Source organism: Puma concolor, chromosome B3 (genome assembly GCF_028749965.1).
Source record: "Puma concolor isolate L17-30 chromosome B3, mPumCon1.1.hap2, whole genome shotgun sequence".
In the NCBI taxonomy this organism is placed as follows: Eukaryota; Metazoa; Chordata; class Mammalia; order Carnivora; family Felidae; genus Puma; species Puma concolor.
Window position 1 is genome coordinate 34,102,917 of NC_141672.1, and position 13,478 is coordinate 34,116,394.

The 13,478-nt window shown below is 47.2% G+C and overlaps 1 protein-coding gene across 5 annotated transcripts in view; it reads right to left on the reverse strand.

The window, feature by feature from the left end:
* Positions 1-5,164: 5,164 nt before the first annotated feature.
* The window catches only part of RAD51B (RAD51 paralog B), a 647,682-nt gene continuing 639,368 nt past the window's right edge, over positions 5,165-13,478 (reverse strand). For all 5 annotated transcript variants that reach the window (XM_086709448.1, XM_086709453.1, XM_086709450.1 and 2 more), the window contains one exon: positions 5,165-5,623. In XM_086709448.1, the coding sequence (XP_086565574.1) occupies positions 5,510-5,623 (114 nt within the window). In that variant the 3' untranslated portion in view covers positions 5,165-5,509. The remainder of the gene's footprint in view (positions 5,624-13,478) is intronic.

Genomic DNA, 13,478 nt, shown 5'->3' on the forward strand with positions numbered 1-13,478 from the left:
GACCTGCATCCCAAGAAGATACATTGAAGTCCTTATCTGTGAATATGACCTCATTTGGAAATAGGGTCTTTGCAGATGTAACTAAGATGTAAGTTATGAGGAGGCCATACCAGAGTATGGTGGGCCCTTATTCCAGTATGACTGGTGTCTTTATAAAAAGAGAAGAGACACAGACTCAGATACACATCAGACACACAGGAAAGCCAGCAGGATGGAGGCAGAGATTGGTGTGATGCATCTATAAGCCAAGTATCAACACGGATGACCGGCAACCCCCAGAAGCTGGAAGACGCAAAGAGAGACACTCCCCTAGAGCCTTCTGGTAGCAGGGCCCTGCTGACACCTTGATTTAAACTTCTAGCCTCCAGGACTGGGCAAGAATACACTGCTGTCATTTTAAGCTACCCAGTTAAGCACCAGTGTGTGGTACTTTGTCAGGGCAGCTCTAGGAAACGAACACGACTCCCACTGCAGAGTGGTAGGGAAGCATCAGTCAGGCTTTTGCATCTGCTGAGCCCCCAGTTCTTGGCTGCTTTCCCTGGCTCTCTCTCTCTCTCTCTCTCTCTCATGGGGAAGGGGTGGGGTGCTGCTACTTAACTGTTTCTAACTGAAACCAACACGTGAAAGGGTAGGAAGGCCCCCAGACCCCTTGCTCCTCTGTGGCGAAAGCTGATGGCTAAGGCCACACACACCTCTACCACCCTAAGCCCAGGCTGGATCATCCGGAAATGGGGAGCCAAGAGAGGAGGACACTTCGAAGCCTTAGTCTCCCAGCACCAGCACACGTGGCTTTGCGCCCTCAAAGGGTGGTGGGAATTTATGGGTAGTCTGCTTCTGGACCAGAGTTCCTGCTGTGAGAGGTTTTCTTTGTTCACTTTAATGGTACACAGGAATTCTCCCCACGCCCCCTCAAAACAGCCACACATCTTTTTAAAATTTGCACCTTTTTTTTCAGGCTGGTTTCCTATGGTGAAGGAGAGGCTAGGAAATGCCCAATAAATCATCTGTCTGTCCTCACTCAATTGAAAGGCAGGAAATGCAGAGAACAGTCCCTTACCTTTTCCACTTTGCATATAACAAGAGCTATCAGGACCCTTAGAAGGGCAGCTGCTCTGACAGGAATATTAATTCTTCAAGGCCACTGGAGTTGTTTCCAGGGACTAGACCCAAGGGGGGAGGCACATTTGGGATGTCGATTGCCTTTGCTACCAGCCCGTTCCATGAGCAACCTTTCTGGGACTTGCTCTGGGAAGTTGGTTCAAGGAGTGTGCAATGTAGGTGGTACAACAGCTAAGTCATGTTCAGGAAGATAATGACCAAGTACAAGGGAATGTCCGAGGAGAGGTTGAAGGTGTGGAGGGGGGGGAAGGAACAGAGAATGCTTCCTGGTGGCCAGCTAAGAGTTCTTGGAAGGATCGTAGGAAGGAGAAGTAGCACTGCTGGAGATGCTGGGGACTCCTGAGAATGGCCCTGAATGGTGGCTGAGAGAGGCAGGAAATCGTGTGACTTACTTGGGGAACAGTGGAAACCCACAGTGTGCGGAAACAGTCAGGGAACAGGCTGGCCATCCCTGCAGCACAGCCTCCACTTGGACTCACCATCAGAGAAACACAGCTACTCCTACAGCTTTCAGGACTAATGTGATCTCCACAGCCGGTTTTCTCCAGAGGTCTTGCAGGGGGTACCCGCTGGGTATTTCACAGCAAAGCTTCCCCAAACCTCTTGTGACAGTTCCCCTCTTGTTTCACACACTAAAACTACTCCTCGATCTCTCCTTTTCTCTCATTCTCTCTCTAGCCATCCCCGCTTAGCCTGCCTCGCCTCTGCCCTGGGGGTCCCCCTGTTGCTCTGGGCTCCTCCTCTTCTGACCTGCCCTGCTCCCCCAAAGCTCTGGCACCTGCCATTCAGGACAGGCGAGCCTCTCCTTAGGGAATTAGAGGCCCTTTTCTCCCCCTGACTAGCCCGCTGGCTAGCTTGGGGCTACAATCCTCCATCTGGCTCTTGCTTCTGGAACAATCTGGGGCAGGGTGGGGGACGGGGAATGAGGGCCTGCTCTGCAAGGAGGGAGGGTGCAGAGGTAGGAGGCCACTGGTTCCTGGAGCAGCCTGAGCAAGGCTCTGGGAAGAAAAAACTCCAAAGGAAGATAGGAAAGTCAAACCAAAAGGTGGCGCAGGGTCTGGAAAGACTTTCAAGTTTGAGGTCTGTCCGCCTTACAGACTGGGAGCCATGAGCCTGAGTCCGTTCTGTTTACACAGCTCCCCTAGGCCCTAGCACGGCACTAAACACATGCTGATACTCGGTATACACCTCCTGAATAAATGAACGTGAGCATGAAAGGATGAGTGTGTGAGTGAGGAACCCAGCAATGCCCCAGCCAAAGTCATGGGACCCTCTGCAACACCACGGCAGGTGAGGGGGTTCAGAGTATGCTACCCCAAAATATGGCACCTTGGCATATTGAATACTTTAAGCTGAAGGAGACTGAGAAAATGGCAGAAGCAGGAATATCACTGTGTTCTCTTACCCCTCACCCTGCCCCTCACCAACACTGTTCCCATGAAATGGGTCATAAGACCCTCATTTAAAGGGTGCCCTTCCTATACCTGGAGGTATCTTATCTCCAAAGACAAAGGGACAAGAGGAACCTTAATAAAGAGGCTTTGCTAAGCTCCCCCAGGTTACTACACTTGCCTCATATTCCTTAAGCTATCACATTCCTCCACGACTGCCCACTCCTGATCAAACAGAGCCTACAAATACTCAGATCCGACAGTTTCTCCAGGCCTCCATTTCCTTGGGAAGGTTCCCACATCACATACAACCTACCTTAAACAAATATGTATGCTTTTCTCATACTAAACTGTCTTTATCAGTTTAATTTTCAGACCTAGCCAGGGACCCCAAGAGGGTTGAGGAAAACTTTCACCTTCCATATACGGGTCAATGAACAGATGTGCCAGGATTCACCTGCACAGCTGTCTGTGAAGGTGGCAATTCTAGCAGGTGAAAAGGAGGGAGCCTCACTCCACCACGGTCCCCCATGCTTGTCTCCCATCTGCCCTGCACTGGTTCACACTTGGGTGGAATCACAGACAGTGTGGGAAATGCCCAGGGAGACCTTGAGTCCCCCTCCCACTAGATGGACCAGGAGACCCTGGCTACTTCAGGGTGTGACTCACCCACTTCCCTAGAGGACCAGTGTCAGGGGGGCTTTCCCTGCAATATCTGCTTCGTGGACTAGATGTCAAGTCTTAATGTGTTATCCTTCCAGAAATACTTTAATTGTAAAAAAAGACCGTGCTGAGTGGATAACATTTAACACAGGAGAAGGGAAGGAGAGAAAGGGAACCAACACGCATTGATTCTCCATCGTGAGCTAGTCACTGTGCTAATGTTCTTAAGAATTTTTTTAATTTTTTTTTTTTAATTTATTTTTGAGACAGAGAGAGACAGAGCATGAGCAGGGAAGGAGCGGAGAGAGAAGGAGACACAGAATCTGAAGCAGGCTCAAGGTTCTGAGCTGTCGGCACAGAGCCCCACGTGGGGCTCGAATTCGTCAACTGCAAGATCATGACCGGAGCCGAAGTCGGATGCTCAGCCGACTGAGCCACCCAGGCGCCCCTTGCGAATATTTTTTAAAATTTGTTCTAATACCTCTACTGCTATTCATTCAGCAATTGCTTCTTGAGCACCTACTATGTTCCAGACATGTTCTAGGCATGGGGAAAAAGCAGGGAATGAAACAGACAAAAATCCTGTCCTTATCACACATGCTAGTAGAGAAAGGAGAAAATGAAAAGAATGCATAGTATATTAGAAGGTGATTGATGCTATGGGGAAAAATAAAGCAGGGAAGGAAGGCAGGAAATGCCAGCGATGGGTAGGGTGGTGGGAGGGTTGCAATTTAAAAATAAGGTGGTCAGGGAAGGCACCACGGAGAAAGTGACATTTAAGCATAGACTTGAAGAGGGTAGGGAAAGAGCGTGTCCACATCTGGAGGGGAACATTCCAGGTGTAGGAACCACCTGACAGGGAATGGTCCTGCAGCAAGAATGTGCATGGTCTATTCCAGGCACAGCAAGATCAGTCTGCTAGGTAAAACACTAAGCCCACTCTCTAAACATGGAGAGAACTGGCTCTTCTTGGTGGCTCACAAGGTTAATTCATCTTGCTGAGGAGGTCAAGGTCACAGGCACGGGATATATTTGTTTCCTAACAAAAGTCATTTTGCAAAAACAGAAGAGTAGGTCACAAGAGAGTATATTAATTATCACAACTCTGCCCTTCATCCTCATCTGGAGCCCAATACCGCTGCTGTTTGCACTTAGACAAATCACACTATTTGAGTTTCAATTTTCCTTTCTGCAAAGTAGGGGATAACATTTAATAACACCCACTCCAAGAGATTGGGTTAATATATTGTATAAAGCATTTTGTAAACTGTGACGTGCTGTAGCAATTGTTTGTTGTTGTTATTTTTATACCATAACAGCAACTCAGGGTCTATGCCCAACTGAGGTTGGGTCTGTAAAGCCATTTTCATAGGCAAAGATAACTTCTTAGTTCTATTTCCTGGGTTGCAAAAGTATTTTTACTTAGGTATTACAGTAATCTTTCCATTTGGGGGTGGGAAAAGATTTCTTGAGGCTCTCACCATCCCCTCTGAACTTTGGCTGGATCTGTTAGACCATTTCCCAAACCTGAGTTAATCCTACGATCCCCACCCTTACCCCCTCACCACTTTGGCTTCGGTCTCCTAGCTTTGTGGAGACTTGTGTGTCTGTGCCTATGGTCTCTATCACTAAATCCCACGGTGTGACCGCGACTGGGCTCTCAGTGTTGCCAAACCATTTTCATCCTTCGGTTAAGCCCTTGTTTGCTTCCTGCGGTGAGAGTTTAGAATCCTAGTCCCCAACCCCACGGCCCCTCCCCTCACTCTGGGCAGATGGCCGGCCTGCAGCTGCAGGATGAGGTTCAAGTTCAATAACACGGGCTCCTCCCTGCCTGGGCATTCCTTACCAGACCTCAGTCTCCCCTTTACTCCACCCATCTTCTCTAGATCCAGAGCCAACACCATCTTCCTGTAGAGGGGATGATTTCTTCTTGTGCTGATGGCTCTATCACAGTTTCTATAGAAATAATTAGAACTTAGGAACAAGGAAGCTGATTGCTATATTATTTACTATAAAAACTGAGAAGCAACTCTTTGTCCAACAAATGGGGATTGATTAAACTGATAATGGGTACAGCCATGAGATGGCAAGGAAAACTGTAAACGGTATGTCTCAATTTTGCTAAAAGCCAAATAAAACTGGCAACAATAAACACAAATTACACGTGCATATGGAAAAAAAAAAGACTGGAGGGAAATATACAAAAATATAAACAATGATTATCTTCAGGCAATGAAATTATGAGTGATTTTTACTTTTAGTATTTTACTATATTCTGAAATGTCTACTGTAAGCACGCAGTATTTTTATAATTAGAACGGAAAGCAAAAATATTATTAACACCTCTCTGTAAAAGCTGTGGGTGATTTAGTTCTTTTCCCTTTAAATGGAGACTTTCCCGGGTGGGGTCTGGTTGACAGCTGTACAGTAACTCTCGTTACATGTAAGGCCTAGAAGAAAACCATAACCAATTAACATTACAGCGGGAGCTGAGGCATGCAGAATGGAAATGCCTCAATGGAAATGTGTTATTACTAATTTTTTTCCCCATTGTTGGACAGGTGTTTAGAGGAATGTGTTAAATTATCTTCAGATAATTTATTTTTTAAATGCTATGGTTATTCCGTTTTTCTGCCTCTGTTGTCATGGGAACCTTTGATATGGGGAAGGATTCAGTGTGGATATTTCATTGTAAGTCTGTTTAATCTATTTACCTGAGGCCCTACTGTGTGCCGTCACTGGTGATACAAGGGGTGATCTGCAAGTGCCTTACACCAGGGGCTTTGGAAACATTTGGGGGTGATTAGGATCATCCAGATGATTGGAGGAAAGTGCTACTGATTTAGTGGGTGAGGGCCAGGATTGCTAAACATTCTACACTATCTGGGACAGTTGTACGTAACCAAGAATGGACCTTCGTCTCATGCCACCACCCTGGGGGAGAAACACTGAACTGAAAAGTTGAGGCAGGCAATGCCTGGAAGGGCCAGAGAGAAAGGAGGGCATGGCTGATTCTCAGCCTTGTCATGCTAGTATTCAGGGTGACCAGATCTCCCAGGTTTTCCAGTGGAGCCAGAAATGTAGATGATGATGTAAAATCTCCCGATTTTTAAAAAACACTGCATGGGCCAAACAAAACACATCTGTGGGCCAGATTTGGTCCTCTGGTTGCCAATTTGCAACCATGTCTTAGGGGGAAAGACACAGTCCCTGTCTTCGTGAGAGTATAAGGGAGCCTGTAGAAGATCAAGTTCAAGTTCTAGAATGGACCAACCTAGGTTCAAATCACAGCTCTGTCATTCACTGCATAGACGATGATTTCAGGCAAGTGAACATCCTCTGAACCTTACTGTCTTCCATGAAATGGAACTAATGGGAACACTCACTGGTTTGTTACGAAGATGAATCCAGGTGGGAGAAGTCCCCAGTAACCTACACATTCGCTTAATAAAGTAGAGCCATTATCATTGTTAAGGCCATCACAGTCTAGTATAAGAACTTACTGTGTACGCTACACTGTGCTAGGTGCTGAGGGCTTATAAATAAGTGTGAGAGAAAGCCCTTGACCTGGACGTGTTTTCCTTCTGGGAAAAGAGATAAACCTGGGACATAAATATTGTTAAGCGCATCTGGTATATGAATGTGGCTCACATCAGACCATTACAGGAGACCAGAGGCAGGTACGTCTTATGAAGGTGGTGGCGGCTGGGGGCGTTGGAGTCCACCCAGAATGAGAGGGAGGGGAGAAGTGGCCTAGGCAAAAGACAGATTATAGAATCATAGTAAGAACTGAGTGCTTACCACATGCCCAGTACTCTCTAAGCACTCTGCCAGGTGGTAAGTGTGCTCCTTTGGCCTCATACGTATGAGGGATAAGGCATGTGCCTGGGAAGGTCCCCCGGAGCCAGGGCATGGGGGTGCTGACTACCGGGCCAGAGCCTGGCAGAGTATTTAATTTGTTGGCAGGGGAGCAGAAGCAGAGAAGTGACAGGCAGGACCAGTAATCTGGGGTGGAGCACAGGATGGCATGGAAGTGGAGGTGAGATAGCAGACTTGTGCCGAGGCCACGCGTGGGGGACTTCTCCCACCTGGATTCATCTTCGTAACAAACCAGTGAGTGTTCCCATTAGTTCCATTTCATGGAGGACAGTAAGGTTCAGAGGATGTTCACTTGCCTGAAATCATCGTCTATGTAGTGAATGACAGAGCTGTGATTTGAACCCAGGGGATGGGTGGGGAGCCCTGTGAAGGTTTCTTTACCAGGTCTGGCGGGTGGTGGGGGATGCTGTCAAAAATGATTGCCTGGGAGATAACGGGAATTTTATAAAGACAATTTTAAACTCCGGTCTTGAGCCACCTCCATGCTCTCCTGCCTCTCTTTCCTCACCCTCCACCAGCTTGTCAGTGTTCTCTACTGGCCAGTCCTCATGGTTATAAATACTTTCTCCTTAACTATTTTTGAAAATTTTGGAAGCAACTCCTTCCCTCACCAATGTGCTGTTATTTTCAAATCTCCCCAGAAAGCCTGTACCGACCCCCACCCTCCCACCCTTGCCTCTCTAGAAAACAGATCACTGCTGGGGTTGATGGATTGGGTACAGCAAAGCTTTCAGACTTCTGACCCACCAGGGATGGCTGATATAAAATCCCATGCTGCATGTGAAGGAAGAGTGTGTTTAGTAAATTCTGTAGAACAGTTGTTTTTTTTTTTTTCTTTTTTTTTTTTCAGGGGGGAATTGTGAATCCACTAAAAAACAAACGGTTTCCAAGTACTCCAACCATTTGCATTTCAACAGGCAAAATGGTGTTTAAACTCAAGGCCCATCTTTTTTTCAAAGTAGACCAAGCCATACCTCTCTAGGGAAGACTATTTTAGCTGTGATTCTGATTTGTTCTATAGGATGGAGAGCAGTAAGATCATTTTGTTGGGGATGTTTGATGCCTGAGCTTCTTTAAACCATAACCAAAATCAGTCCAAAACGGTGCAGTTTGGCTACAAGGCATTTTTAGCACAAACAGCTTGCACCAGTAAAGAACTATGACACAACAGAGCGGACCAGTGTTTTCATAGACTGACTTATAGAGGCAAGTTTCCTGTCTCTGGAGGTGACCAAACATCATGCGATAGCACTAGGATTGTGCCATGGTGTCCCCCCAGGAATCAGTAACAAAGAAATACCTAGCAGACTTTTTTCTTTCTTTCTTCTAGAGCCTTCTATACAAGTATATCCAGCGCCTGGCCTAAGCACCAGATGTGAGCTAACAATCCTGTGGTTACCTGGCCCTGTGATTTGGCACAAATCACTTCTCATCAGGTTAGACTCAAAGAAATCTGAGCAGGCTCCTGGGTTCAAACATTCTATGACTTATAGACAGAGACACAAAAACCAAGACCTTTCCAAGTCCAACTCAGAGCCTTGGAATTAGGATTGTCCTGCTGAGGAGTGCGAACAGACAGCTGGAAGCATATCTAGTGGCTTTTGCAGAACCTGACATGGCCCTGGGCTCAAGACTCTCAGCTCCCACTGATTCGTGGTGCTGGAAATTGTCAGCCTCAAGTCTCGCCCTAGGGATTTGAATCTCCAACCCAGTTCAGGGGTCCTGTAATCAAATGCAAATTATGCCTTTAAGCCCCGAAGGGATGGGAGGAGGGATTAGCTGACAACCCTGGGAGCTGCTGCCTAAGGCCCTTGGGAGTGACAGCCCCCCACAGGGGGAGGTCAGGAGGGAAAGAACGGAAAAGGGAGAGAGCTCAGGAGGGGTCAGGGGCCTCTGGCAGCCCCCACTTCATCCTCAGTGTGCCCCCGAACACACGGCCCTGGGTGGGGGTCTAATCTCCAGGCAGCCCGCCCTCGGCATTGTCTTGCCAGGGTCAGGACCCCCACCCCATGAGTCACTGGCCTCACTCTGGCCCCTCAGCCTCCATGCTCTCAGTGCTAACCCGCAATTCTCCAGGCCAAGGGCCCAGATACATCCGATCTATCCTACTCCTCTCTAGGCTCAGAGAAATCGGGACTGAACACAAAGAGGGGGGGGGGCGCCCTGATGGGGCCACAGCTTGGTGAAGAGGGGTGCACAGAGAGTGGCAGAGCCAGCTTGGAACCAGCTCTCCAAGAGTAAACCAAATTGCTCTCCTCCCTGACCCACAACGCTTTCCAATCAGGGAGTCTAAAATTACCATATTTACAGCATCTGCAGCCAAGCCGAGCACTAAACAAGATGAATAGCTGTGACGCACGATCTGAGTGGAAGTATGCAGCAGGGCTGGGCTGGGCTGGGTTGGGCAGCAGGGTGCGTGCCCCAGAGGGGAGAACAGGCGGTCCCTGGCTGGGGGACAGGATTCACCCAGCACCAAACCCAAAAGAAGGTGGGAGATAGAGCGATTGACAGAGAGACAGAGAGAATTTGAGGACATGATGCTGACTTTACAAATCTCCTTTTCCTCCTTCTGCCTCTCAAAGACAGGATCGCTGGGGTCTTGCTTACAGTGGGACAGCCATGTCTGTGAGTCCTCTTCCCAAGCAGCCTTTTCCAGGGAATCTGTGGTCAACCCACATAGATTAAATGACTCCATTCATAGAGAAGGCCCAAGAACCTGGGCCATGCAGCTCTGGTAGAGACCAAGGTGGGAACGGTGGGAACATGTTCTGTGTAGTGGTGTTCCAACACTCTGCACCAGCCTGGCCTGTTCTTTCCCTGGAAGGGAAAATGCCCAGGAAAAGAGAGTGACTCATGACCTGCAGACGCTCTCTCCAGACCCAAATACAACAGAGACCTGGGAAGACATGGGAAGACAACAGAGACCTGGGAAGACTTTCAGATCAGTGTGGATTCTCCTGCATCAGAGACTCACCGCAGATCCCCTGGAATGCTGGGACTCTGAGTGACAGGATTGCTAGACCCCTACATTCTTCCCTTTAGCTAGAGCATATCCTCTTTGGTCTGTTTTGTGTCCTGGGCTTCTCTTTACATTCTCATTTCATTTCTGCAACATTTTCAGAGCCTAAAATAAGTGTGGAAATCACTGGTTTGTGCTAGAGGGCAGGAAGTAGAAGGTAGTAGTACATAGGTGGCATGAAAAAAGGGAAAATGAGGTGTCTGTAGAAACAGTTTTGGATGTGTCAGGGAATGCTAAGAAAAAGAGGTTAGGATTGAGGGAAGGTTAAGATCAGCACTAACATGTGAACCAGCTCCCAGAGGAAAGCCTCTTCCTTGAGAAATCTGGAACCAGCTGCCATTTGCAATAACCCTGCTGGAACCTGAACCCAGACCCACAGTGGGGGCCATTTGTTAAGCAACTGCCTAGTCCTTATGAGCCATTTTTGGTAGGAGGTGATAAGAGGAAGGGTTTGCCAGTGTTTGAGTTGTGGCTGCCCACTCAAAAAATGTTTCCAAGCTGATAACATTCTCAAATAGGCACACCACTCAGCACATGACTAAATCTGGCCCCACCCCCAGGGTCTCTTAGATGGTGAAAATCCTGGTAAACTGCACAGATGTGTTTCTGTTCTCAGTGGCCCAGAATTTCTAAGAGCTTCCCTTTACCACTGACATGGTAAGGAAGGGGCAATATTAGTCACCCAGGATGGCAGCTCCCATTTTCATTGCTCTGACCTAGATGGGGCTGGTCTTTCTCAACAGTGGCCAGAAGTCCCCCTCTCTTCTCCTCCTACTTCTTGGACCTCCCCTTCTGTCTTTCCCATGGCTTCTTTTTCATATTCTCCCATTAAATTGTGTTTCCTCCAGGTTTGGACTTCTGTTGTCTCTTCGAACTCTGTTCTCCTTGAGTGACCTTACTCTTTGCTGACTTCATTTATTACCAAAAACCTGTGACCTCAGCCCCAGCCATCTCCTGAATTGCTCACATATATTTCTGACTGCAACATCTCCAGTTGGACATTCTACAGTTGTCTCAAATCGCACATGTCCAAAACTGATCTCATTATCTACGCCCTCCTGCTTCCCATGACAAGCCCCTCCTCGGGTTCCTCCCCTATCCTTTCTCTCTCAATGGTATCACCAGCCACTCAGACATCCCAATGGAAACCTTAGAGGCCCCTCTGACCCTTCCCTCTCCCTCATCCAGGTCTGTCAGTGTTAACTCTGATGAGTCCTTTAAATCTTTCCCCCTTCCATCTATGCCATCAGTGCCCCAGATTAGGTTCCCAGCATCTCTTTGTCACTACAATCCTTACAGGATCACCTGGCCTCAGATGCCCTCCACTCTACAAATAGGAGACAATCCTCTGAATACAGATCTGATTTGGTAAATATTTCTGATATTTGGTAAATTGTGCCCAGGACCGGGCATACAACGGTAAGTATGACCAGTAGGATCTCTGTCCTCATGGGACACATGTCCCAGTTGGGGAGCCAGACAGGAAACAAGCAGAAACCAGACAAGTGAATAAAATACTTCTAAATTGTAGTAAGTGCTATGAGACAAACAAATCAGGGCCTGAGGTTGGAAATAATGGGGTGGGGTGGAAATCTGTGCCACCACCCACACAAAGACCTTCAAAGGCTCCTCATTGCGTACAGAACAAGGTTCAGACTCAGCGTGGCACGCAAGGCCCTTGCCAATCTGGCCCAATCTGTTTTTCAGCTCCACTTTTATTCCCCCTCCCCTCTAACCCATGCCTCGTGTCCTATTCATCTTTGAATTCCCAGCCCCTTGTTCCTGGCAGATAATAAGCAGGTAATAAATGGGGAATCAATGTGTGGAAGAATGAGTGATGGACAGAGTTCCCTTCATAGTCATGCCCTCTCCCCTTTCTCACGTCCGCTCTTTGGTGAAGCTGCTTTACAAGGGTTCCTTCCCCTGAGTCTCCATCGTGTTTCTCAGCCTATTTCTGCCCCAGGTACCTAGACTACTTGATGGTCTCTCCGGGTAGACTGTTAAGGCAAGAGGGCAAGGACAATCTTGTTCCATTCTGAAAAAAAGGCCTGGCACACAGCAGATGCCTGAAACATGCCAGGTGAGTTGATATGAAGAACATGAAGAAAAGGGAAGTGACTGGTGTCCTTCTTAGACTGTTTTCTGCTAAAATAACTCCAGTGGCCAAAATAGTTGGGTGGAAAGAAGTAGTATGAAGATATCATTGCCAAGTGGACAGCCAAAGGTACACACTTCCTCTTGCTCAAGGAACAGCCTCAAAGAGCCCAACTTTGTCACTATGCCTTTGCTTTGAAAATATTTTTGCACAATCAAAGCAGGGAACAATGAAGCAAATGCATGCCCATGGCACTCAGAAGATCTGCCTGTATCCATGAGAACAGAAACTCCCCTGATTGAGAGTTGGTTCTAGGGCTCAGCTTATCCTTTCACAGGATCTGTTAAGAACTAGCTCCATTTCTATCTTAGCAACCTAGGGTACTTGCTTCTTTCCAAGGACCTTAAATGAAACCTAACTTCTCTGCTGTTCCCACATCCTGTTCTTGGAACTCCTTAAACATTATTCCCTAAGGCCAGAATAATTGAACATAGGGGTCTGTTGGTCTTTGGCAAATACATTTGGCAGGATAGGGAGAAAGTGGACAGGGAACCAACCATAAAAATTTTCAATAAAAAAATCTAAATAAAGGTAAGAATAAAAATGAGAGGTAGATTTTGTGAATTATTTTAGGCTTAGTGCCTGCTCTCAGAAAGGTACTGGGCATGTGCCAATCTGCCTGGCTTTCTCAAATCACCGTTGATTCGTTTGAATTTCACACATGGTCACCTTGTCCTCCTTTCTTTTTTTTTTTTTTTTTCAATCTCTCCAGAAAGCACCTCACTCCTGACCTGAGCATTTCATTAGTCCTATCTCCTTAGAGACCATTTCAGATTTTTCTTCACAGCCTTATTTTATTCACTCTGGCTCAATGTCACCAACCCAACTGTCCTCAGCCAAGCCTCCAAAGGAAATATGATCCACTTGCTGCGTCAGATCATTTGGAAATAGATACGATTGGCTTGGAGTCATTCCATGCAGGGCTGTAAAATTGCTCTCTCTCCCTCTAAGTGGGTTGGGTCAAGCCCAAACTGAGGCAAGAAGTTTCCAAGGAATACAGAGCAGAGGACTATAGTAAGTGGTGGTGATTCAGTCAGTGGTCCTCTTGCTTCTGAGTCAGTATTAACCTTCCACTAGTGGCAAGTATGTACAGACTACCTTCACAGTCAAACAAAATAGTAAGGTCTTTACACTGGGGTTCGTGAAACACTTTACAAGAGCAGCAGAATTGCAAGCTTGGTGTGAATCTCTTCATTCAAGCCAAGTTATAGTCTAAATTTTTGTGTTTCCAAGATAAATGAAGGTAGTTAAA